Consider the following 24,952-nt stretch of genomic DNA (forward strand, 5'->3'; position numbering starts at 1 on the left):
GGATTTTGCAAATATACTGATAACTGTATTACAGTAATCGATTCATTAAACTCTATGAATACTTATTAAATGTTTGCTGCATGCCAGGCGTTGTTGTAAGCTCGGGATACTGCAGGAAATGAACAGATAAAAGCTTTTGCCCTACTGAAGCTTACCTTCTAGCAGCAGGCATGGACAGTAAATAATACGTAATTATGTAGTGTGTAAGAAGGCGGAAGTTGCAAGGAGCAGGGAAGATCAGAAGTGCTAGTATTTGGCGATTGAGTTGCAGTTTTAAATACGGTAAAATCTAGAGACTTACTGAGAAGGTGATATTTGAGCAAAGATTCAACAGAGGTGAAGTCTGTTGAGGATGAAAATTATTCTTTTGAAAAAAAATTTTAATGTTGGTTTATTTTTGAGAGAGAGGGAGAGTGCAAGTGGGGCAGGGGCAGAGACAGAGGGAGACAGAGGACCCAAAGCGCGCTCTGCACTGACAGCAGAGAGCCCAACATGGGGCTCGAACCCACGCACCGCAAGATCACGACCTGAGCCGAAGTCAGACACTCAGCTGACTGAATCACCCAGGCGCCCAGGGATGACCAGCATTCTAGACAGAGGGAAGGACCAATGCATAATCTGTCAGTGGGAGTATGATTGACACGTTTGGTGACCCGGAAGGAGACCTGTGCCTAGAATGAAATGAACGAGGAGGGAAGTAAGGAGAGGTATGGTCCGAGAGGTGATTGCAGAGGAGGTAGGGACTTGTGGGTCATTGTAAGGAACATGTGGTCACGTCTACCATTCATATTATGTATTAGACCTAATGAGGAGGAGGAAAAAGTTAACATTGTTGAATTTGTGCTCTATTCCTTCATTCTGTAGTATCATTCAGCAGCTGCTACGTGCCATTGCTTGTGCTAAGTGAAGGAAATACAGTGAACAAATGAAACAAAAGCTAGCTACAGTCTCTGGTTCTCTCCATCCACTGCAAATCACTGTTTTGTGTGTTAATCACTGTACCTGATACTTTACCTATCTTATGTAATTCTAAGTATTTTATTTTATTCTAAGAATCAGGTAAGGTAGATTGTAGTATTAACTTGAATACAGTTGATGAAAAGAAGGCTAAGAAAATTTGGTGATTTGTTCAAGTTGCATAGCCAGTATGGGACAGAATGGGACGAGAACTTAATCTTGTCTTTTCATTACACCATCGGTTCCCACATCTGGCTGTGCATCAGAGTTCACCAGGAAGCTTCTTGTCAAAGCTATAGATTAAAGCTTCTGCTTTCAGTAATAAGTTGAACTGGAACTGTTGAATCTAGTATAGGCATTGGGGCAGGTGCAATCTTTGGGAATAGAACTGTTTTCTTCAGGTTGCTTGTTTTGAATAACAGATTTTAAGAGCCTTAGGTTAAAAGAGTCCTATAATTTTATGGTGCAAAGGGACTTGACTTTAGATAGACTGTCATGATACACGAGGTACTTGCATTTTCCTCATGAAAAGCCAGAACCTGAAAAAAATTACCACACTGAAAGCAATCCAGAGCAAAGGTAAAATATCCTTTAACATGGGCAAATCAACAAGTAGCTGTTTTACTGCTATTGGTTTTCCAAGCACTGACACATTGGCCTGTGGTTTTAATTGTCGAATCCTTCTAGTTTTCATTCAGCGCCATCCATGTATCTTCTCACATTTGAGTCTTTGCTGACGGTATGCACAGGAGTCCTAAGTAAATAGTTGAGAAGTTCTACTTGGTTATTTAGAAGACAGTGGCTGTGAACTTGGTAGATGATTCACAAATGTCCCGAAGGGTCTAACATAGCCGCTCTTCTCTTTCAGGAGATTGAAGATGACCCTTCAGCGATGTTAGGTCTATAATGGGAAGTGTCACAGCTCGATATTTCTGTTACGGATGCCTTTTCACATCTGCGACCTGGACGGTTTTGCTTTTTATTTATTTCAACTTCAGTGAAGTGACTCAGCCACTTAAGAATGTGCCCATCAAGGGGTCCGGGCCCCATGGCCCTTTTCCCAAAAAATTCTATCCCCGTTTCACTCGAGGCCCAAGTCGAGTGTTAGAGTCACAGTTCAAAGTAAACAGAATTGATGACTTGATAGATAATCATGTTGAAGATCCAGAAAAAGGCAACACGAAATTCTCTTCTGAATTGGGTAAGTGTGTTCGACTTCTAGTAGCATGTCAGAGTATTTAATCATTGGAGCTTTAAGCTCGGTTCTTCGAGTCATGTGTTGCAGAGGGGATTAGAAATGGGTCATTTTCACCCACCAATTTATTTTGTTAATGAACTCGCTGAGGTTCTAGGATTTTGCAGACTCAGTGGGGAGTTATATTCTAATTTACTGTTTCTGACTTCAATATTTTATGAGGACTTGGGAGAAAGTAATAAGGTCCAGAATAGAAAACAAAGAAAAGAAAGAAAGAAAAATTAAGTGACTGGAAAGAAAATGGAACCTATGGGGGAGGATTTTAATTGTTAGCATTATTTAATAAGGGAAAGAAATGGTTGAAAGGTAACTTGACTATATATAACATATTTTGAAAGGCAGAGTTAATTAAAACAGAACATAAACCATTGGGTTTAGAGGTAAGCTGAGATTACTTATATCTAATAAGATTTCTACTTATAAGAATTGTTAAGATGCTGGAGTATATTAAATATAGGAGTTTATAAAATCTTAGTATAAAAGGGAAACTTTTTTCTTCAGAAGTTATATTCTGTTCAATCTGGAAGTGAGAATCTACTGTATATGTCTTTTGCACACTGTAATTCTGGAGTCCTGGTTTTAGCAGTTTTATTTTAAGGGATAAATGAGCCATTTTGGTTACCGTTAAAACTTAACAAAAAAAGAACTTTAATCTTGTCCTTAGAAATCTCAAATAATACGTAATGTTAGGAGTAAAAGATTTTGAGAGATTGAAAGATCCACAATTAATAAAGGAAAGGTTAAAATAGATTCTTTTTTCATTTGATCATAGTTTCAAAGAAATAAAATCTGTTTCTAGGACTTAATGATTTTCTAATACATGCAGTTGAAAGTATTTAAAATGACAGGAGGAAATGGAAACTAATACCTCAATTTTCATAAAATAGACTTTCAGACCGCTGTATAGGCCTTTTATTTTTATTTTTATTTATTTTTTTTTTAATTTTTTTTTTCAACGTTTATTTATTTTTGGGACAGAGAGAGACAGAGCATGAACGGGCGAGGGGCAGAGAGAGAGGGAGACACAGAATCGGAAACAGGCTCCAGGCTCTGAGCCATCAGCCCAGAGCCCGACGCGGGGCTCGAACTCACGGACCGCGAGATCGTGACCTGGCTGAAGTCGGACGCTCAACCGACTGCGCCACCCAGGCGCCCCTGTATAGGCCTTTTAAAAGCATTAACAGGAAAGTTTCTAGCTTCTTTATGTATTTACCGTCATTTTGGTAAAACTTTGCAGGCATGATTTTTGATGAACGTGATCAGGAGTTGAGAGACTTGGGCTATCAGAAACACGCCTTCAACATGCTCATCAGTAACCGCTTGGGCTACCGCAGAGATGTGCCCGACACCAGGAACACCGCGTACGTTTGTCGTTTCTCGCCTCTCGCTAGTGTGTGCGCCTGCGTTTTAATGACGTGGTGCTCTTAGTGGCAGCGTCATAAGTCACGGGGACGGTGTTGATACTTTGCAGTTAGACTTCGGTATTCAGGACACTAGACCACTTAAGACAGATTTCCGCTCCGCCTGCCTTGAAGCCCCGTGGGCTGAGATTGTACTAACAGCCTTCCACGGCTTGCTGCTCCCTTAAAACTTAAAATCATAGGGAAAAGCAGGGAGGTACTAACCGCATATAATTAGGTAACCTTCTGAGCATAAGTTTGTTTTCGATATTTATTTATTGGATTTGTGGTAAAGGGATCAAAAATCAGTGAAGAATTTTATTCATCATCTCACTTTTCTGTCTTCATTATCTTTGTTGCTTCAAAGGCTTTTCATTCATATGGTTGGCCAGCCCATCCATAGACCTTTTTGAACACCTTTGTTTTCTAGACACTGTATTAGGTTTGGAAATAAGCAGAGTAAGGTGCAGTCCCTGGATCACAGGGCTTAGGATCTAGCAGGGGAGTTAGATAAGGAATCGAGTAATTGCGGTGGTAAATGAGGGCTGTGGTAGGAATTGGTGAAGTGGGGACCCCCAAACCAGAGCGGTCAGGGAAGGCCTCATTGAGATGAGCAGTGTACAAGGGACACCTCCCGTGCCTGGGGGACATCTCCCGTGCCTGTGAGACACCTCCCGTGCCTGGGGGACACCTCCCGTGCATGGGGGAAACCTCCCGTGAGTGGGGACACCTCCCGGGCCTGGGAGACACCTCCCGTGCGTGGGGGACACCTCCCTTGCATGGCAGACAGATGGAGTTGGTACACTGCTTGGAAAGGCACTGACAGCAGTCACTGTGGCTGTAGCAGAAGAACACCAGGAGGCCGGGGGTAGCCAGGGCCCAGACGCGAGAAGGCTTGTATGCCGCACGAAAGGACAGGGAATTCTAGATTTTATTCTGTAAGCTGGTGGTTTTTTATGATTGTTGCTTAAAGCCACCCAACCCTTTTTATCACATAGTTGCTCGATAGAAGCTTTTCTGTTATCCTGATTTATGTCCTAGTTTACTCAAGTGTTTTTCTAAAGTTGGGCAAAAAATAGTTTTCAGATACAAAGTTTTATATTATTTTCTTTTGAATGTTTATCGTGGAGAAGCTGATCATTAGCTTATGAGTGCTGCATTAAAAACCTATAGTGATTTCATACCGTTTTTATGTAAACTCTGTACCAAAAAAGAAAAAAAAATCATTTTTTAAATATTGACCTAAAAATAAGCGGAGTAGCAGGTATTGGAGGGAGGAATTACTGAAATGTAAAACTCTTGAGTAAGACACGTGATGTGTTCTTCAGTGGTTTTTAAAAAACTGTCATTACAATGTAGGAAAGAGGCTGAACAGGGGCAGTTAATGTTGAGTGAATAACGACCTAAAACATTTGAACCTTCTAAGATGTCGCCTTTTCTCACACATGCCTTTACAGATGTAAAGACAAGTCTTACCCCGCGGACCTGCCAGTCGCCAGTGTCGTTATCTGTTTCTACAATGAAGCCTTGTCTGCCTTGCTTCGTACGGTGCACAGCGTTCTAGACCGCACGCCAGCCCAGCTCCTTCATGAAATCATCCTTGTGGATGATGACAGTGACTTTGGTAAGGGCTGTTGCAGTTGATGCCATGGAATCTGGGCTGTTGATCGTGGCCGTGTGAGCACCAGCGTGAGCATCAGTGGAGCTGACTGTCAGGATAGGTGGTGGACAGGACCCTCGTCCGCAGAGTGGCAGTGGGGTCAGCAACAAATAATGTCTGTCGATTAGAGGAAACAGCATTGTCTTTGTGATCTTTTTCAGACTGTGCCATTTAAGTTTGGCCCTTGAAATTTTTCCCTTGGCTTATCTTTAAGCAAATTTTTTTTAATGTTTATTTACTTTTGAGAGAGAAAGAGAGAGAGAGAGAGAGAATGAGTGGGGGAGGGGAAGAGAGAGAGGGAGTCACAGAATCTAAAGCAGGCTCCAGATTTTGAGTTGTCAGCACAGAGCCTGATGCGGGGCTCGAATCACAAGCTGTGAGATCATGACCTGAGCTGAAGTCGGTTGTTTAACCGACTGAGCCACCCAGGTGCCCCCCTTGGCTTATCTTTTTAAAAAATTGTTCTATTTCAAAATATAGATTAGTAACAGCAAGTTACAAAGAGGTCTGTTACCTCTTCCCCCCATTCCTCCCATTTCCCCCATTGGTTATTTCTAACGTAACCCTGGCCCAACATCCAAACCAGGAATTTGTCCTTGGCACAGTGTGTATACGCAGTTCTGTGTCATTTTATCCCCTGTGTAGGTTCCTGGAGCCACCGCTGCGATCAAGATACAGACAACTCCCTGACCACAAAGATCTCCCTCGTGCTAGCTTTTAATATTCACACCACCGACCTCCTCGACCCACTCCCTCCCTGATCCCTGGCACCCCTAATCTCTGTGATTTTGTTTCTGTCTCTGTGATTTTGCCATTTCAAGAATTGTTACATAAATAGAATCGTGCAGTATGTGACCTTTCGAGATGGGCTTTTTTCACTCAGCATAATGCCTTGGCTTATATTTATCTAATAAGTCTGTTACACCGACCGTCCCCAGATAAAAGTGGATTGCTTTGTGATAGCTCTTAGATGATCCCTGAATGCCAGTGTTTTATGATTCAGTACGTATATTACACACTTTTCTTTTTTAAATTTCTTATTGAAGTATAATAAATTTTAGTGTTATGTTAGTTTTCGTTGAACTACATATTGATTAAACAGTTCTGTACATTACGCGGTGATCACCACAGAAAGTGCAGTCCCGTCGGTCACCGTACGATGTTATCACAATATTACTGCCTGTATTCCCTCTGCTGTACTTTTCATCTCTGTGACTTACTCATTTTTTTTTAATGTTTATTTATTTATTTTGAGAGAGAGTGAGCGTGTGCGTGCACACAAGTAGGGGAGGGACGGAGAGAGAGGGAAAGAATCCCAAGCCTACTCCGCGGTAACAGCACGGGGCTGGATCTCAAAACTGTGAGATCACGACCTGAGGCCAAATCAAGAGTCCACGCTTAACCGACTGAGCCCCCCAGGGGCCCCAGGATGGAAGGCTTTTTATTTACGCTACTCATTCGGCTCTCAGCTACCTTGAGAGAGGTTATGTCCTCGTTTTATAGAGGAGGAGATGTTAAGTAATTTGGTCAAGGTCCCATAGCCGTTACGTGGTAGAGTTGAAATTAAACCTCTAGTCCACGTGGCTCCAAACCTTCTGTTCATTACGGCAAGCTGCAGAGGTATATTAATAAATTGTATGCCAGTTACATATTTTTCATTACTCCAGTGTTTATTAAGCACCTCTTACCAACAGCAGAATTGGCCTACCAGTTAAATAATACAAAGCGAGGAAAGGTACACTGAGCCCAATGGGAGCAAACTACTTAAACCTTGGTAAAAAAATTCAAATAGCACAGAAGAAAATTTAGGAAGGTTAATAGAAAACAAAACTTAATTTCAAAAATGAATGATTAAAAAAGCAAGAACGTGAGTCTGGACCAAATAGGATGTTGGCTAAATACTCAATTGGAGAATTGATGGTGTCGATATTTTGTTTAAATTTGTGGTTTTTCAGTTTGTAGCTATTTTATCTAAAAGCAAAAATTCATGCTAACTTAACAATGGTTTATCTACTAACAATGGAAAGAATTACTTCTTAGATGATCTTTGAAGTTATGAAATTGAAAGGTGAATGAGCTAGAATGTATAAAAATTATTTAGTGCACTTGGAAGGTGCTAAATTAGTAAAAGGACATGTTTATTGTTGTTATATAATTTTTGGTAGGGGCGGTATAAGTTGTGTCGACTATTCTGAAATGGAATAATAGCTAATAAATTACGTTCAAACAAAAGACATTTGTATCTCATTTTTTGGTTTTGTTGTAAACCTGATTTATGTGTAGTCAGCTGAAAATTGATTCACTCCAGGTACTCATTTCAGACCTTCTTTATGCAAAGCATTGTGTTAGTTGCTGTGGAAATACAAGTAAGTCTACAAGGTAACTGTTCTGACTAGTGTTTCCATTCTTATCCTTCATGTTTTCCTTTCTCCTCCTCAGGAGATAAGCTGCCATGCTTTTTTAAAATAAAGCAGCAGAAGATTCTGTAATATTTACTTGATAATCTGTTGTTGCAAGTACCAGGTACAATTTTAGGGTAGCTATAAAAAACTGTCTTTGTACATGTCTCATGTGGTTTTACTATGGGCTCTTTATTTTCAGATGATTTGAAAGGAGAACTAGAAGAATATGTCCAAAAATACCTCCCTGGAAAAATTAAAGTAATAAGAAACACAAAGCGTGAGGGACTGATTCGAGGAAGGATGATCGGAGCGGCCCATGCTACAGGTACAGCTTCCTGCCACTCTTCTCGGTGGGTGTCGAGCGACAAGGGCTTTGTCCTTGGAGCCTCATTCTGCAGAGATGGGTTGAAAAGTGAGTATCTTAAATGGACACTGTCAGGAGAGACGAAGCTCGTTCGCTTTGGGAAGGGCCTCTTCATAACGCCAACCCCTGCTGTCCCCAGACGCAGACGCCACGGAGGGGGGCTCTGGAGTCCAAGCCGATCTGTTTTCTTGGGGGCCCCTACTGTGAATTACTGCTCTGCTCCTCACGTAGGTTTGGGTGTTGTTTAACTTCCATAGAGAAGAGTCCAAGAAAAATTGTAACTGAGCTTCTGTATTTTTTTTTAATACATTTAAATTATGTGTACCCAGACTGTTTGGTTTGAATTGTGCCAGTGCTTCCTTACTACGAATACATACCGCTGGTGATAGGGCATCATGGTTTTCCTTGGAGAAATGGGCTATAATATTAAAAACTGACTTACAGGGGCACCTGGCTGGCTCAGTCAGTAGAGCATACAACTCTTGATCTCCGGGGTTGTAAGTTCGAACTCCACATTGGGTATGGAGATTACTTAAGAATAAAATCTTTAAAGAATAAAAATAAATAAAAAGCAACTTACAAAACTCCAAAGGTACCTTCTTCAAAATTCCCTCTCAGTCCTTCTGATTCCATCAAAGATAAAGCCTCCATTTTACTGATATATCTTTAAAACCTTTCTAGCATATACTAATCTCCCCTTTTAAAGAGAAAGAACAGGTGTTAAGTTTCATCTTCACCAGAAAATCTGGTTAGTCCTCAGTTATACTGCATCGGTTATATTTTTGTGTGTGTGTGTGTGTGTGTAGGGTTACCTCTGTAAGGTTAGTGATCTTGATAAAATTTTCCCGTTAAAATTTATTTAAGTTAAATGAATCAGTTTTAAGATGTTATATATATAATATTGCAGGTAGTTGCATGGATAAGGCCAAAAAACAAACAAACAAAACCATGAAGGTAATTTGAGAATTCTGGAACTTTGGGGGCGGGGGGCATTCCCTCGTAGCGACATCTCCTACGTTCCCTGTATGCCTCTTGCATCAAGTTAAAAACGCAGGATAAAAATCTTTATGGTTTTTATTTTACTAACTAGAAGAAAGGCTACCCCATCAGCTCATGAGGGCCACTTCAGCCAACAAGGTTGGGGAATTGGAAAGACGGGAAGCAAACAGGAATGAGAATGTGGCAGCTGAGTGGTGACCTCAAGGGAGAAGGGAGCCCGTGTCACTGTCGTGGCAGTCACTGATAATTGCAGTCACGTTTCCGAGTCACCAGTGAAAATACGTTCTCTGTCCTCCGTTGACTGAGGCAAGGAAACGTACCCTACGTTTAGAGGTAGTTTGATTACAGTAATTGTAATAAAAACATCCACACACAAAGGGCCACTGTCCTTGCACCACACTCCTTACCTTTCTGTCCGGAGAACAGAATTGGTCCCGTGAGACTTGGAATCTCGTCACCGAGGAGAGTGAGTGTGTTTGCACGCGTTCCACACTCACAGCAGTGGCTTCAGGCCTGGCTCGCGCGACCAGCTCCTCCCCCCGCCTGCAGCAGAGGACGGGTGTAGCCGTGGGGCTGGAGGGCGGCCGGCTGTATTGCACGTCGCACGCTCCAAGCGGCCGCCTGTCGTTTGCCTCCTCAGGAGAGGTCCTGGTGTTCCTGGACAGCCACTGCGAGGTGAACGTGCTGTGGCTGCAGCCCCTGCTGGCCGCCATCCGGGAGGACCCGCGGACCGTCGTGTGCCCCGTCATTGACATCATCAGTGCGGACACGCTCGCCTACAGCTCGTCCCCCGTCGTGCGCGGAGGGTTCAACTGGGGGCTGCACTTCAAGTGGGACCTCGTGCCCCTTTCTGAGCTCGGGGGACCGGAAGGAGCCACCGCACCCATCAGGTGAGACTCCTTCTGCAGATTCGAAAACTCCTATCGGCGCTTCTTCCAAAGAGGAAAAAATATTTTACAGGTAATCCCTTCTTTGCAGGGAGCGGAAGCGTTACAAACTCGAGTGCTTCCCGAATTTCATACGTCGCGCCCGCTGCTAAGGGAAGATGGGTGGCTTAGGGTTTCCAACCTAGCAAGGCAGACGAGTAGGATCGGCAGTCCTGGGCGTAACCGTGTGGCACACTCGAGCGGCGCGCCCCGTTTGCACGTTGATTATCGCAGTTCCCTGTGTCGTCTACTTGCCTTCGGGTCTCTGCTCGTGTGTGTGGCGCTGGGAAGAGCGTTAGCCGTAGAAGCCGGTTCTGTAATTAGGATCTTTAGGGTGGATTCCTGCTGCACCGTCGCAGGTCGCAGCGTGTGAATTGTTTCCAGTTCCCCTTCATATTCTCAGTATTCCACATCTGCTTCTATGTTATTCCTTGTCTTCTGTTATAAATTTCTCGTGTAGACTTTAGAGGTTTGTCTGGGTTTCTGCTTTTTAATGTCTTTGGACCTACGGTTTGGGTTTTCTTCCTGTGGAAAAATGGCGTAGGTAAGAAGTACACACGCAAATAGGCGTACTGTGCACACGACTTAATGAATGGCTGTGATCTGAACGCCTGTGCCGTCTCCCGGGTCCACAGACAGCAGCCGGCTGCCCTCTGGACTCCTGTTCCGGTCCACAGCCCCTGCCCCTAGATGGGTCATCACCCTGACCTGGTCCCTGGTAATCATTTCCTCGCTTTCCTTTACTTTTCACCACGTCTGTGTGCGCCCCTGAACAGTACGGTGTAGTAATTTGCCTGTTCAGGGACTTCATATAAAATGAAGCCATTGGACTCATTTTGTCTTGCTTCTTGTGCTCAACATCGCTTGAAAAAATTCCTGTGTGGGGGCTCGTGGGTGGCTCAGTTGGTTGAGCATCCGACTTCGGCTCAGCTCATGATCTCGCGGTCTGTGGGTTCGAGCCCTGCATTGGGCTCTGTGCTGACAGCTCGGAACCTGGAGCCTGTTTCAGATTCTGCGTCTCCCTCTCTCTCTGCCCTTCCCCTGCTCATGCTCTGCCTCTCTCTCTGTCAAAAATAAACAAACGGGCCTGGTGCGGTCTTGTGGCAGAGTGTGGTCGTCTTGTCCCTCAGGCTTTGCATGACAATCTGGTCCAAGTCTTGCTGATTTCAGTGAGATCAGGGGTAGGTGCGACGCACCCTCCCCTCTGTCAGGAGCAGGGCTGCGTCTGGGGACGTCCCTCAGTGTTTCCGGTCTCTGCAACCTCACGTCCTGTGGTCAGAGGCACACGGTACACGGTAGTGGTCCCTCCGACTTGTCCTGTCCTTTCGGACTGTCCGTGCTGTTCTTTGGGAGAAGGTGAAGCTTGCGCAGAGCGAGACGACGGAGCCCCGGCTGCCGTGTGTCCTCAGTTTTGGTGCACTTGTCAGTTTTTGCCTGTTTCATCCTCTTTATCAGCATTGGTTTTCGTCTTTTTTTTTTTTAATACTTTAAAAAAGATTTTTTTTAATGTTTATTTAATTTTGATATAGAGAGAGACAGAGTATGAGTGGGGGAGGGACAGAGAGAGAGGGAGACACAGAATCCTAAGCAGGCTGCAGGCTCTCAGCTGCCAGCACAGAGCCCGACGTGGGGCTCGAACTCACGAACCGCCAGATCACGACCTGAGCCAAAGTGGGACGCTTCACCGACTGAGCCACCCAGGTGCATCCCCCCCCTTTTTAAATACTTCTCATCAAAGACGTGTATTCAGTAACAAAATAGTACACTTAGAATGAAGAGTGGCTGACGACCCTTTCCTCTCGCTTCCCGGTCCTTCTCCCCAGAGGCCAGTTCCTGTAACTATTTTTATTTTGGGTCTTGTGTTTCTTGCTTCTTTAACTCTAGACGATGGATGAACGTACTCCTGTCTTCACTGTCAGACTGACTTAGATCCTTTTCTGTGGGAAGAGCGAAGATTCCGCTCATTTACGTTCAGTGCCTTCTCTGTTGCCTGGCTGTGGAGTGTGGTTTTTGTTACTGTATTGCTTGGAGAAAGCTGTCACTTGCTCACTTTGAGAGCATCACCTGACACTCCTTCTTGTGCAGCGAGGACATCAGGGCCCTTTCTCCTTGTGCCACTTTCCCCCCGTTTCTTCCCCTTTCTAACGTGAGCTGTTGCACTTTTATGATACCAGGGTTGCAAACTGCTTAGGTTGGATGTTTAGATTTAAAATTGTCATCCCTTTTCCTTTTCTAATACATGTATTTAAGATGATAAACTTTCTTACAGGTTTGGCAAATTATGACGTATCATTTTTTATCATTCACTTTAAAATATTTTCATCATGAGGTCTTCTCTGCCCCATAGGTTATTTAGCACTACATTTATTATTTTCCAGACATATGTGGGTTTTGTAATTGTATATTCCTGGCTTAATTATACCGTGGTCAAAAAATATTCTGTATTTTAACTCTTTGAAAATTGATGAGATTTGCTTTATGGTTAAGTGCATGAGTAAATTTTGTAAATGTTTCTTGTGTGCCTGGAAAATGTTTTCTCTGGTTGTTAAAAATGGGATTCTGTATTAGTTTGGTCACGTTTATTGTAGTATTCAAATATTGCATACTTTGTTTAAAAAAATTTATGGAAGTGTAGCTGACGTATAGTATTATATTAGTTTCAGGTGCACAGCTTAGTAATTCAACAATCCTGTACATTACACAGTGCCCACTGTGATGAGGGTTGTTATACTTTTATTTTTTAATTTACACGTTATATCGGTTATTAAATGTGGTATATTATGGGGCGCCTGGGTAGCTCAGTCGGTTAAGCATCCAAGTCTTGATTTCAGCTCAGGTCATGGGTTTGAGCCCCACGTGGGGCTCTGTGCTGACAGTGTGGAGCCTGCTTGAGATTTTCTCTCCGTGTCTCTCTCTTTGCCCTTCTCCTGCTTGTGCTCTTTGTCTCTCTCAAAATAAATGAGTAAACTGAAAAAAAAATATATGGCATATTAAAGTTTCCCACTACAATTGTATATTTATTTCTCCTTGTAGTTCTTTATATGTTTTCTTCATATATTTTGAGCCTGTCTTAATGGATGTATGAACATTTAGGATTATTAAATCTTCTGGTAAATGAACCCCATTTGTTCCAGACTTTCAGAATAGTAAAACTTTTGCATTATAGTGTGACATTAATATGACTGTTGTAGCTTTGTTTTGATTAATATTTACATTGTGTGACTTCCCTTTTGTTGTCAGTCTTTCCGGGGTCTTATATTTAGATGTGTCCCTTGTAAGCAGCGTGCAGTTGCTTTTCCATATTATGATTTGTTGTTGAACCAGCATGAAAAACTTCCTTTAATTTAGTTGCTTGCATTCAATATTACTTGTATTTTGTGTTTAGGATTACAGTGCTACTATTTGCATTCTGGTTTTTTTGTTTTTTTTTTTTCCTGTTCTCTTTCTTTTGGTCTTGAGTTTGGATTTTTTATTATTCTGTTCCCAGCTGCCACCCTGTTATTAGATGTTATACATTCTTACATACCGTTCTTCTAGTGACTACCCCAGAGAGGATACCATACATCCTTGATTTATCAAAGTGTGACATAAATTGGTATTTCAAACAATGCAGGGATCTCAGAATATTCGTTCTCCAGTTTATACCCCTCAGGTTATATTGTTGAAGAGTGTGTGTGTGTATTTTAACTGTGTAAGATGTTTTTTATGTGACCATTATTCATTTAGGTTTGCCCATGTATTTCCCTTTTTATGTTACTCTTTATTCTGTCTCCATCTGCAAACTCCCACCTGGGATTATTTTCATTTTAAATGTACTTTCTTTGGTCAGACCTTCTGGTGATTACTCTTGTCTTCTTGTAAGAATGTGTTCATTCTACCGGTACTTGGAGGTGTAACTGTATGGGGTGCCCAGTTCTAGGTCGGTGGATAGATTGTTTTAGGACTTGGAAGGGGTTACTCAAGAACGTGTGGCCTCCGCTGTTTGTGGTGAGAAGCCAGCGGCAGTCTTAGTGTCAAAGTCTTAGTGACAAAGTCTTAGTGACAGAGGAATTTCTTCTCTTGGTCAGAAGCGTTTTCAGATATGCCTAAGTTTGGTTTCTTTTTTGACTGTGTCTATCCACCTGCCAAATTCTGCATTCTTTTACCCTTGAATGTATTGAGCAATTATTTTAAAGTCTCTGCCTGAGAATCACATTATTCGAAACCCCTACACAGGGGCACCTGGGTGGCTCAGTCGGTTGAGCGTCCAACTTCGGCTCAGGTCACGATCTCACGGTTTGTGGGTTCGAGCCTCATGTCAGGCTCTGTGCTGACAGCTCAGAACCTGGAGCCTGCTTCGCATTCTGTGTCTCCCTGTCTCTCTGACCCTCCCCCTTCATGTTCTGTCCTCTCTGTCTCAAAAATAAACATTAAAAAAAACTTTAAAAGAGAAAAAAAACCCTGAACATCTGTCTCTGATGTAGATTGTTTCTCTTGTTTTTCTTTGATGTGATTAATCTTCCTGATTGCCTGGTGGTTTGTTTGGTTGCTTATTTTTGTTTGGTGACAGACCTAGTCATGAAAAATTATGTAAATACACTCCTACCTGGGATGGTTTCCCCCCTGCAGAGAGATTTTGCTTCACTTCTGGCAGGCAGCTTGGGATGCTAGGATCCACCACCACCTTAACTCCGTTACCAGAAGTGACGCAGCTGGAAAGCGGGCAGGAGTCTCTCTGAGGGCCAGCCTCCTTCAGATTCTCTCATTCAGTTTCTCAGTCCTGACAGTATTGACATTTTGGGCCGGAGACTCCCGTGTGATGGGTGCTCTGTTGTGCGTTTTAACAACTCTGGCAGCATACCTGGTTTCAGCCCATCGGATGCCAGTAGAAATCCGCCCCTGACACACACACACACACACACGTCCCATCGTGACAGCTAAAAATGTCTCCGGAAACGTTTGGGGACAAATCGTCCTATTTGAGAGCTACTGGCCTAAGCCATTTGATCAGAGTTTGTCTGGTCTCCCCCGGCAGGCCCTGGAGTCCGGTTTTTATCACGGTGGCTCTGTGAGCCTGTCAGAAGGAATGAATTCATTTCAGGTGTATTTCTAATAACAGTGGTTATAATTTAAAAAGTACTTTTGTTGCCTAGAAAAGCAGCCTTCATTTGCCAGATATGTATATATCATTGGCAATCTAGAAAATTCAGTTATGTGGCCCAGCTCATTGCCTAATGTTACATAAAACACTTCATAATAGTTCATCTTGTTTTTGTTAGTGATGTTCCAAAGGCACACTGAATTTTTTAAGACAAAGACAGTAGTTAATTGAGTCTGTAGAATTGGTACAGAAATTATTTCCTTTTCTAGGTCACCGACAATGGCTGGAGGATTGTTTGCCATGAACAGACACTATTTCAATGAACTTGGACAGTATGACAGTGGCATGGATATCTGGGGAGGAGAAAATTTAGAAATATCATTTCGGGTAATTTTTTCATGTCTAGTTATTAACTGTGTGCAGTAGAATATAATTTTCATCTACAATCCCATATTTTCTGTAAATTCTCTTTGATTACCTTTGTTAACAAATTGTCCTTAATGAATGCTACATTATTGTAATTTGTGATCTGGAGAATATCCACTCAAGGTGTGGAAAGCTTTTAAGCAGCCTTATTTTATAAGAATTCAGAAGGGAAGGCTGTGATGAATGGGTATGATTTCAGATGTCTAAATGTGCATTTAATCTAGAGTTTTGTTGCCAGTTTATTAATCTTATTTGCTAACCTTATTTACTACCCTAATATATATATATACACACACACACACACACACACACACACACATATATATATATATACATGTATATATATATATATATATGTTTAGCGTGATCGGATTTCCCTGATTGGCTAAGACCATCCTGGTTCACCCCAGATCTCCCAGGAAAAGTACTAATAGCTCTGCATTCCACTTTCAGAAGTAGCTAGTGGGAGGCCTCATACATACAACTACCTGCAACCTGAGGAAGGAATTCATTTTTCATAATCAGTCCTCCTCTCCAACTGCTAAAGTTGGAGAGATGATGGTATAGTTGGGGTCTGGGGCTCAGGGAACTGGAGGAGGTGGGGTCAGGCAGTCTTTGCAAAGGACAGAACGAGGGCAAGGGCGAGCACACAGACTTCCAAACTTGCAGATGTCCCCAGCCCAGTCCCCACGGCAGGATCCCCATCCAGATAGTACGTGTGCGTGTGTCCTTTTGTCTTTCTGCAACGTATTGACCAGAAAGTTTTTAAAAGGCAGTTTTGGGGCGCCTGGGTGGCGCAGTAGGTTAAGCGTCCGACTTCAGCCAGGTCACGATCTCACGGTCCGTGAGTTCGAGCCCCGCGTCGGGCTCTGGGCTGATGGCTCAGGGCCTGGAGCCTGTTTCCGATTCTGTGTCTCCCTCTCTCTCTGCCCCTCCCCCGTTCATGCTCTGTCTCTCTCTGTCCCAAAAATAAATAAACGTTGAAAAAAAAAATAAAAGGCAGTTTTTCCTACATAATCTTTAGAATTTTAAAGATGAAAGGAATAACATATCATTAATTCAGTCTTCTTACTTTGGAGATAAACTAATGGAGTCCCACAAAAACTAAAATACCCAGATAATCAAGGGCAAAATTTAGACTAGAACTAAGATCTTTTGAATCTTAACCTGGAGTTATTCTGTATCTTTCATTATTTGTGTGTATATACATGTTATTAAAGTACCAGTAAATTTAAAGTAGGGGACCCGCCAACAAGCATTCTCTCCCTAAGTCCTGAGGATCAAGTTCCTTGATCTGTTAAAACAGCAAAGTATATGGTAAGTGTGATTTTAGACACACGGTAGTAAAAGAATATTACGTCATTTTAGAATTTAGTTTCTTCTTAAAGACGTTGTTTTTCAAGGTACTCTTTGACAGTTCTGTAAGACATCTTGCAAAGTTGCATGAACACCTGATAATTTCATGAAAATGCATACATTGATTTCATAGCAGTTGCAGGCAACTATTAATACATGTTTTGCCCCGACCAGATCTGGATGTGTGGAGGTAAACTCTTCATCATCCCGTGCTCTAGAGTCGGACACATTTTCCGAAAAAGGCGACCGTATGGCTCTCCTGAAGGCCAGGACACCATGACCCACAACTCCTTGCGGCTGGCACATGTCTGGTTGGATGAATACAAGGTGAGGTTATGTTGTTCGGTCGGAGGGGTCGGATCGGATGGGCGGCTGTGCGTCTGCGGGCGGCTCTGGTTACCTGCCTTTTCACTCCGGCGCATTTCTGTTGGGACAACCACGGGGCCTTCTCTCCCTACATTTCTTTTCTCTCTCATTTGCTGTTGTGACTCCTCTTTTAATTTTCCAAGTGACCACCCTGTAAAAGGAGATTCGGCCAACACCAGAAGAAGTGTTCTCTTCAGTGTCTTCGTTCCTCTCCTGTGACTCCTTCTCTTTGCCCCTTGGGGTTCGTGTGCCGGTCCTGCCACTTCCCCATTCGACTCTGCACATGCAGGATCGTACCTCCCACTTTCTCTTCCGCTGTGCACACCCTGTGATGATTATTTCCTTGGTCACGGATTTACTGAGGAATAATTCACAAACCATTTTATCACTCCCTAATCTCCCACAGCCCTAGACAACCACTAATCTACCCCCTGACTCTCTGGATGTGCCTGTTCTGGACACTTACTACAAATGGAACCCTACAGGACATGGCCTTTGTGGCCATCTTATTCAGCGTGGTGTTTTCCGGTTCATCCATACCGCGCCATGTGCCGGTACTTCATTCTTTGTAATCCAATAATACTCCCTGGCCGAAGACACCGCGTTTTATCCTTTCATGAGTTGTGAAAAGTGCTGCTGTGAATACTTGCATACAGTTGTTTGTAAACAGGCGTTTGAGCATCTGCTCCATATCAGGCTCCGTGTTAGGTTTGGGGGAGTCAGTGACGAAGGAGGGAATGCACAGTGACGACACTGTGCATTTAGGGTATGGAGGTACGTGCTGTGGGGGTATGAGAACCAAGCAGATCACCGCTTGGGACCGGAAGTGCGGGCTCCTGGTCACGCCTCTATCACACCGCGTGTCTCCTCCCTTGTCCCTCTTCTAGACTCTGAGCTCCCTCTCCATGGTCACCAGCTTGGAGTCCTACTGTCTCCTGGCGGCCCTCAGAGCCACCTAGATCCCGGCTGCCCTCCTAGGAGGACGCTGGGCCGAACCTGTTTTCACAGATTAATACGGGACTTGCCCCTTTCACCGTGTCGGCGTTGCGCCGATGGTGCAGGAACGGTGGAGTGGTGCAAAAAATTCCACTAAATCTTGGCAAGCTCGGAGTGCCGAGACGTGGTGGACAGAAGCACTGCACACCGAAGCACTGTGCTTGTGGCAAGGAAAAATGTGTGCAGCTGTTCGACTTGTGAGCTGGACTGATCACTTTTACATAAATGGAGAAAAGAGTGACTCACAAACCATGGTTATTTCTGTTTGGATGTTTGGCAGATAGTCTCAAAAATGAACCAACTGACTCTCTCACTTCGACAGACAGCATTTGTTGCCAATGATAAAATTCAAGCTTTCAGGTGAAAAATTACAGTTTTGGAAAACTTGTATCCACCCCTATGAGCTTACTTGCTTCCGGTACTTAAACGCTTTTCTGAGGAGATTAGGAATATTTATGAATATAATTCTTAATACTGAAATTTGTCATTATTTGAAAGAACTTCACAACCCAGCGGAAGCAGATCTTGGATGGGTAAAAAGATCCAGTCACAGAGCAAGACAGCAGATTTTAACCCAACAGTAGGAAAGCTCAATGATACAATTTAAAGGTTAGCCACGATGTGGAATGTGAAGGGCTAGAGTTCTGGTATAATATCAGAAAAGAATAGCCATAATTCTCTGAAAATGCTATTAAAATACTCCTTCCATCTCAAACTATATGTTTTCACATGCTCATATTTTTAAAAATGTATTTAACCAGACAACATATAATAACAGGTTGAATGCAGAATTGAGAATTCAGCTGACTTCTTTCTAACCAGACATTAAAAAGATTTGCAAAACTGTAAAGCAGTGTAACTGTTCTCACTAAATTTCTTGTTCAAAGCATGTTTATGTTCATAGGTAATGAATTATTTTTAAAGAGTTGACAAATGTTTTCACGTCTCTCCTGGTAAACACGAGCAGATGTAACTCACACGAACCTCCCCAGAGTCTCTGGTAATCGTTAAGATCATAGTCCTGACAGAGTCGGAGAACTGCCCCCTCATGTGCAGCTTCCTTGATTCTGGGATCACATTTTTACATGTGTTGCCGATTCTGAGGTTCGGACGTTTCCTAGAGTTTAAAATGTCTTACCATCAACGACGGACCTAATTGATAACTTCATGTTGACATCTTCTGGCAACGTGAAGAAAACGCCAGCGTGAAAAATACTTCAGCTCTTTAAGACTCAGGTACAATTGATACTACTTAATTTTAAAAAGGCCATTCCCTTATTTTTCGTTTTTCTTTTTAAAATTCAGGAGCAGTATTTTTCCTTAAGACCTGACCTGAGGACCAAAAGTTACGGAAACATCAGTGAGCGTGTTGAACTGAGGAGGAAGTTGGGCTGTAAATCATTTAAGTGGTATTTGGATAATATTTACCCAGAGATGCAGATATCTGGGCCCAATGCCAAACCCCAACAACCCATTTTTATCAACAGAGGGCCAAAACGTCCCAAAGTCCTTCAGCGTGGAAGGGTAAGGAAGTAATCTTATCAGCGTTCTGTTCAAAGTTGTATGATAAGACCAATGACATTTTAGACTGAAAGTATCATTTTAGTGATAGACGTTAGCTTGCTTCCGTTGCATTCTTTCTGTGGGAGCTTCCTCTGCTCGGAGTGAGACCTTAGGAATGTTCCTGTCTTCACTGTTACCATTAACACCCTTCACCTGCCAGCATTCAGGAGCACACGATTCTCAAAGTGATAGGCTAGCTGCCGAGAGGGGGGACGTCAGTGTGACTATGCGATATGCAAATAAAAGCCACAGGAGAGCGTAAAGCTCCCTGGGCAGAGTCCGGTCCCAAAAGAAAAGAAAAGGAGAAATGGGGTCACACTCTGCTCTGTGGCCGCAGCTCGGGAACTGACTCAGGAGAGCAAGTGAGAGATGGGGCGCGTCCCTCTAGTTCACACCCAGTGTGTAAGGACCCATGTGCTGCACAGGAACACCCCTGAGCGGCCACGTTTCTTTTGAAGTTCTTTTTCCTTCCTCCCTTTTTTGAGAGAGAGAGACCACAAGCAGGGAAGGGCCAGAGAGGGAGAGTGGGAGACCCAGAATCCGAAGCGGGCTCCAGGCTCCGAGCTGTTAGCACAGAGCCCGACGCGGGGCTTGAACTCATGAACTGTGAGATTACGACCTGAGCCGAAGTCAGATCTTAACTGACTGAGCCACCCAGGCGCCCCCGTTCTCTTTTATTTCTTAAGGAATTTCTTCACAGTTTTACATCACTTTTAAAGTTTAGGGGTCTAGCCGTAAAGTCATACCTTTTTCCTGAATCATTTCATAGAATTTGCTTTCTGAAAGTGTAGCTACTCTGTTGCACAGTTTTCTCTTCTTTTGTGTTCAGAAGAAGGCACTTGTCAGGATCTTTCGTGATGCTGAGTGTTCCTCAGTGGCTAAGCCTAGAGCTTTCCCCTTGTCCTCTTTATGAAAACAAAACCACCTTTTGTTTTTAAAGTAAAAACACAGCGTATGCCCATGTAGTTGTAGCCCTTTACCCAAACTGCATACTCTTTGCTGCTTTTCTGGGTCTCCCCTGTGCTGTTCCCGATCTGTGTCTCCCTCCAGTTTAGCCTGTATATTTCGTTCAGTTACGTGCTGTCTGGTCGGTACCTTTAGTCTTATTTCCTTGATTTCATTTGAAGGTTCTTGAGGGCAGAGAGGTTTTAATTTCCTTCCTCCCCTAGAATAGATTAGTAAACCTATATTTTTAGAATTTCTACTTGGCATTGCTTGCATCTACTGTTAAAACTGCCTTTAACCTTAAAGTCTACCGTGACACCCTTATGTACTGAAGCTAGAATTAAGGAATAAAAAAATGCTTATTTTCTTAGGACCTTTGAAATTCATACCTTTGGAGTAATCAATTCGCGTTTCATCTAAAACCTCCTTATCTAGCATAAGGCATCTTCTGACAAGAGCGATCTCTCCTTTTACAGCTCTATCACCTCCAGACCAACAAGTGTCTGGTGGCCCAGGGCCGCCCGAGTCAGAAAGGAGGCCTGGTGGTGCTTAAAGCGTGTGACTACAGTGACCCCGGTCAGGTGAGCGATGGCTCTGGGCTCAGCCAGTCCTTGAAAGGTGTCCTTCCCAGAAGGGAACTTGCCCGAGGTCACGCCTGAGGAGGGAGGGGTGGACATGAAGATTTTAATCTGACTTTTCTTAAATGAGATGGTTGGAGTTGGGAATGACTTTAGAGATCACGTAATGTAACTATTTTTGTCTCCTTTGTACATTTTTCCTACCCTCGGTCACCGTCGGGAACGTTATTCGTACGTTGCAGTTACACAGGATAAACAGAAGTGTGTGAAGGTCGGAAGGGGCCGAGGCAGCGCGCCTGCCTTCTGGGCGAGGACATGAGCTCTGCGGTGGATGGGTCTGTAGTGTTGTCTCTGAAATCCAATCTCCCTGCGTTTTAGTAGTGCCTCAGGGACACCACAACAGAGTGTCCTTTGTGTCATTCGCATGATCTGTTTGTGTGCCCTTTCAGTGGTACTGAAGTGGACCTAAAAATAAGCAGAAGACTTATGTCAGTTTGGAACGGTCGTTTCAAGCTGTTCTGGATTTGGTAACAGGCTAATATAGTCTTAGGGTCAGTCTCAAGACTGCCGCACTCAAGATGGGTCACAGGGAAGTGACTTTCTTGTCCACTTGAGTGGCAGGGATGGCGTCACTCAAGACCAAAAGGATATCGGGCTTTTTAGATAGCATGTGCCCTTTGAAAGTTCACACAAGACCTTTCGTTTCTAGGAGAGCTCATGTACACTCTCCCAAGATGTCATACACACCGGAAAACGGGATTTAAAAGGGGTTTTATGCTGTGTGTGGGTATGAGAGGCATCAGGGTTGTGGACACTGAAGGCTTTAATTACAGTGATGCTTCGGGGGGTTAGGTCACAGCAGGATGACATCACAGATTTGTTCCAGAAAACGTACTATATTTTGATCACACAGATTTGTACTAATGCTGTATCCGGGAGCCACATGTAGCTCTTTAATTAAAATGAAGTAAAATTAGGTCACACCAGCCACATGTGGCTCCCATGTTGGACGACACAGATTATAAAACATCAGCATCGTTGCAGAAAGTTGCACTTATAGAATGCTTCGTGTTAATAGAGAGCACACATACATTTTGGGCTTAGAGGTAGGAACACTGAGTACAACTATTCAGAGAAGAAAATCTATTCCTTTTGGACTTAGTGATGGTGCAGGTTGGAGAATAACTTACTCATCGCACTTACCCAGTCCAGCCAATCTTTAGGCCTTTGTTCCTGAAAATAACGTGAGAGACCATAAAGAAGACGATCCTGAAGGAAACCCTGCTTCCGGGCCCTCAGGTGAAATCGTCACCTCAGTCCAAATGGCATCATGGTCTGGGATCAGAGTGCCATTTTCCACGGGGCAACGAGACGGACCGACTCCTGCGCGCGGGCACAGCCCAGTAGAGGCCTGTCTCTGTCCGCAGGCGGCCCCGCTGCGGGCTCGCGGGGCTCCTCCTGTGCTCATGCTGTCCAGGAAGGAAGGCCGCCGTGTAACTGTGAAATCCTAGAATTGGAAAAGGTCTGCCGTCTTCAGTTAATTTGGCCAGTTAACAAAACGGAACCACTGTTTCTTCCTGGGATTGAACTTCCTTCTCCCGTGTCCGTTCGCACATTCCATTTTCAGATAGCTGTGCTGACGCTGCCTCCACGTGACCCGGGTTCACTGGTCTTTCCCTGCTTTATGAGACCGCACGGGACAACGCCATTCTTCTTCCACATACGCGTGACCTGTTGTGCGGGCTGAATTTGAAAATCCAAAGCAGACCTTGGAGTCGTGATCTTTTATTTTCTTCTTTAGGTCTGGATTTATAACGAAGAGCACGAGTTGGTTTTAAATAATCTCCTTTGCCTGGATGTGTCAGAAACTCGCTCGTCAGACCCACCCCGACTCATGAAGTGCCACGGGTCGGGAGGGTCCCAGCAGTGGACCTTTGGGGTGAGGAGGTGGCTTAGTGAGGGTGGGGGGGTGCGAGGAGACAGAAGGGGCTGAGGGAGGGAGCGTGACAGATGGGGTGTCCCCTGCGTAAGTAAACGATCGTGAATGTTTCAGCTCGCTTCTGGATCTCTGGGACTTTGCCCCTTTCTGGCAGTACGTCTCTTGGGTAAAGCAGCTAACTGGTGATGTGTTCTTGCTGCCTTCTTTTCAGAGGAGTAACCGGCTGTACCAGGTGTCGGTTGGACAGTGTCTGAGAGCAGTCGACTCACTGAGTCACAAAGGCTACGTCGCCATGGCGATCTGTGACGGCTCCTCTTCACAGCGGTGGCGTTTGGAAGGTTAAAGTGGCTGCTGTGCCGGAATACGGTAATCATCAGCGTCGGCCTCCTCTGTAAGGCGTGAGGCTTGAGAAGTTGCTGGTACAAGAAAATCCCAGTTAAGTAGAACCATTTTTGAGAAGGTGGGACGGCAGATACACTAGAGACTGGAGCCCAGAGTGGTCATCAAGGGAGTGAGGAAGTTTGTTTGACCAAGACATTAACATCATTTCTGAGCTGCTAAGGAATTTCTTGCTTATGGTGAGAAACTAGAATACAATTTTAACTCTATAAAGGGTCAGGTATGTACAGAAAGACAAACCCAGGAAATTGAACAGAAACGTCAAACTTTTATTTATGCTTCTTTTTAATCCCTTGAATAATGGAATGGCGTTTGATCAGGAACTTGTCATGATTTCCTTTTTTAGAAGGACTTCATAGGAAACAGATTTTTTTTTTTTACTCCTATTATCATGTCTTAAAATAATTTTAAACAGACTGAATCCACATTGCTTTTAACTTCAGAAGGCCTCATTTATAAGATTATATATTTAAGAGGCAGTTAACTGTTATAAATTATTTTGATGAACTATGGTACTATCTACATTTAAAATAAAGGGTTCTTTTGATGATTTACCTGGGACTTGTCTGCTCTTCTTGGGTTGGGGTCTCTGGTCCATGTGGTGCTGTGTACGTGTCACACGGTGAGCAGGATAGCTGGTTCGGCTGATGAACCAATAAGCAAGGTCGCAGCCCTGACCCCAGGAGTGGCCCCATCCCTTAGCTTGAACTCTGTGAATTTGACGTTGAATGTCTGTGAATTTGGATAGTTTCCATTAAAGCTGCCTATGAATCATCCAGGAAGAGTTGTTAAATAGGCAGTTGGATATAGAGGTCAGGATCCCATAAGGTACATCTTAATTAGAAATACAAATTTAGATTACTGATTCAATTTCTTTGCTGGTAACTGGTCTGCTCAAAATTTCTATTCCTGCCTTTATCCATTTCTTCTGAGTTGTCTAATTTATTGGCCTGTAGGTTCTCATAATGTTACGGTTGTTTGTATTTCTGTGGCGTTGGTGGTGGTTTCTCCTCTTTCATTAGTAAATTTCTTTATTTGGGTCCTCTTTTTATGAATCTGGCTAGAGGTTTATCAATTTTATTGATCTTGAAGAACCAGCTCATGGTTTCACTGAGCTGTTTTATTTCTGCTCTAATCTTATTCCCTTCCTTTTGCTGGGTTTGGGGTTTTTTTTTTATTCTTTTTCTGGCTTCTTTAGGTGTACGTTGAGGTTGTTTGAGATTTTTCTTGCTTCTTGAGATAGGCCTGTATTGGTATAACTTCCCTCTAAGCTTTTGCCGCATCTCGAAGATTTTGGACTGTCGTGTTATCATGTTCATTTGTTTGCATGTAATTTTTTAT

General features: G+C 43.5%; 1 protein-coding gene across 7 annotated transcripts in view; it reads left to right on the plus strand.

The window, feature by feature from the left end:
- Nucleotides 1-24,165, plus strand: part of GALNT11 (polypeptide N-acetylgalactosaminyltransferase 11) — a 42,097-nt gene extending 17,932 nt beyond the window's left edge. For 6 of the 7 annotated variants that reach the window (XM_040464537.1, XM_040464542.1, XM_040464540.1 and 3 more), the window contains exons 2-12: nt 1,826-2,158; nt 3,450-3,573; nt 5,070-5,236; nt 7,874-7,999; nt 9,678-9,927; nt 15,313-15,430; nt 17,000-17,152; nt 19,493-19,711; nt 21,172-21,276; nt 23,075-23,212; nt 23,424-24,165. In XM_040464537.1, the coding sequence (XP_040320471.1) occupies nt 1,864-2,158; nt 3,450-3,573; nt 5,070-5,236; nt 7,874-7,999; nt 9,678-9,927; nt 15,313-15,430; nt 17,000-17,152; nt 19,493-19,711; nt 21,172-21,276; nt 23,075-23,212; nt 23,424-23,555 (1,827 nt within the window). In that variant the 5' untranslated portion in view covers nt 1,826-1,863 and the 3' untranslated portion in view covers nt 23,556-24,165. Of the gene's footprint in view, nt 1-1,825; nt 2,159-3,449; nt 3,574-5,069; nt 5,237-7,873; nt 8,000-9,677; nt 9,928-15,312; nt 15,431-16,999; nt 17,153-19,492; nt 19,712-21,171; nt 21,277-23,074; nt 23,213-23,423 lie in introns of those variants that run through there. The other variant, XM_040464544.1, reaches the window with a different exon arrangement.
- The last annotated feature ends 787 nt before the right edge of the window (nt 24,166-24,952 follow it).

The sequence above is a fragment of the Herpailurus yagouaroundi genome, unplaced genomic scaffold (genome assembly GCF_014898765.1).
Source record: "Herpailurus yagouaroundi ecotype Mexico unplaced genomic scaffold, PumYag 483, whole genome shotgun sequence".
In the NCBI taxonomy this organism is placed as follows: Eukaryota; Metazoa; Chordata; class Mammalia; order Carnivora; family Felidae; genus Herpailurus; species Herpailurus yagouaroundi.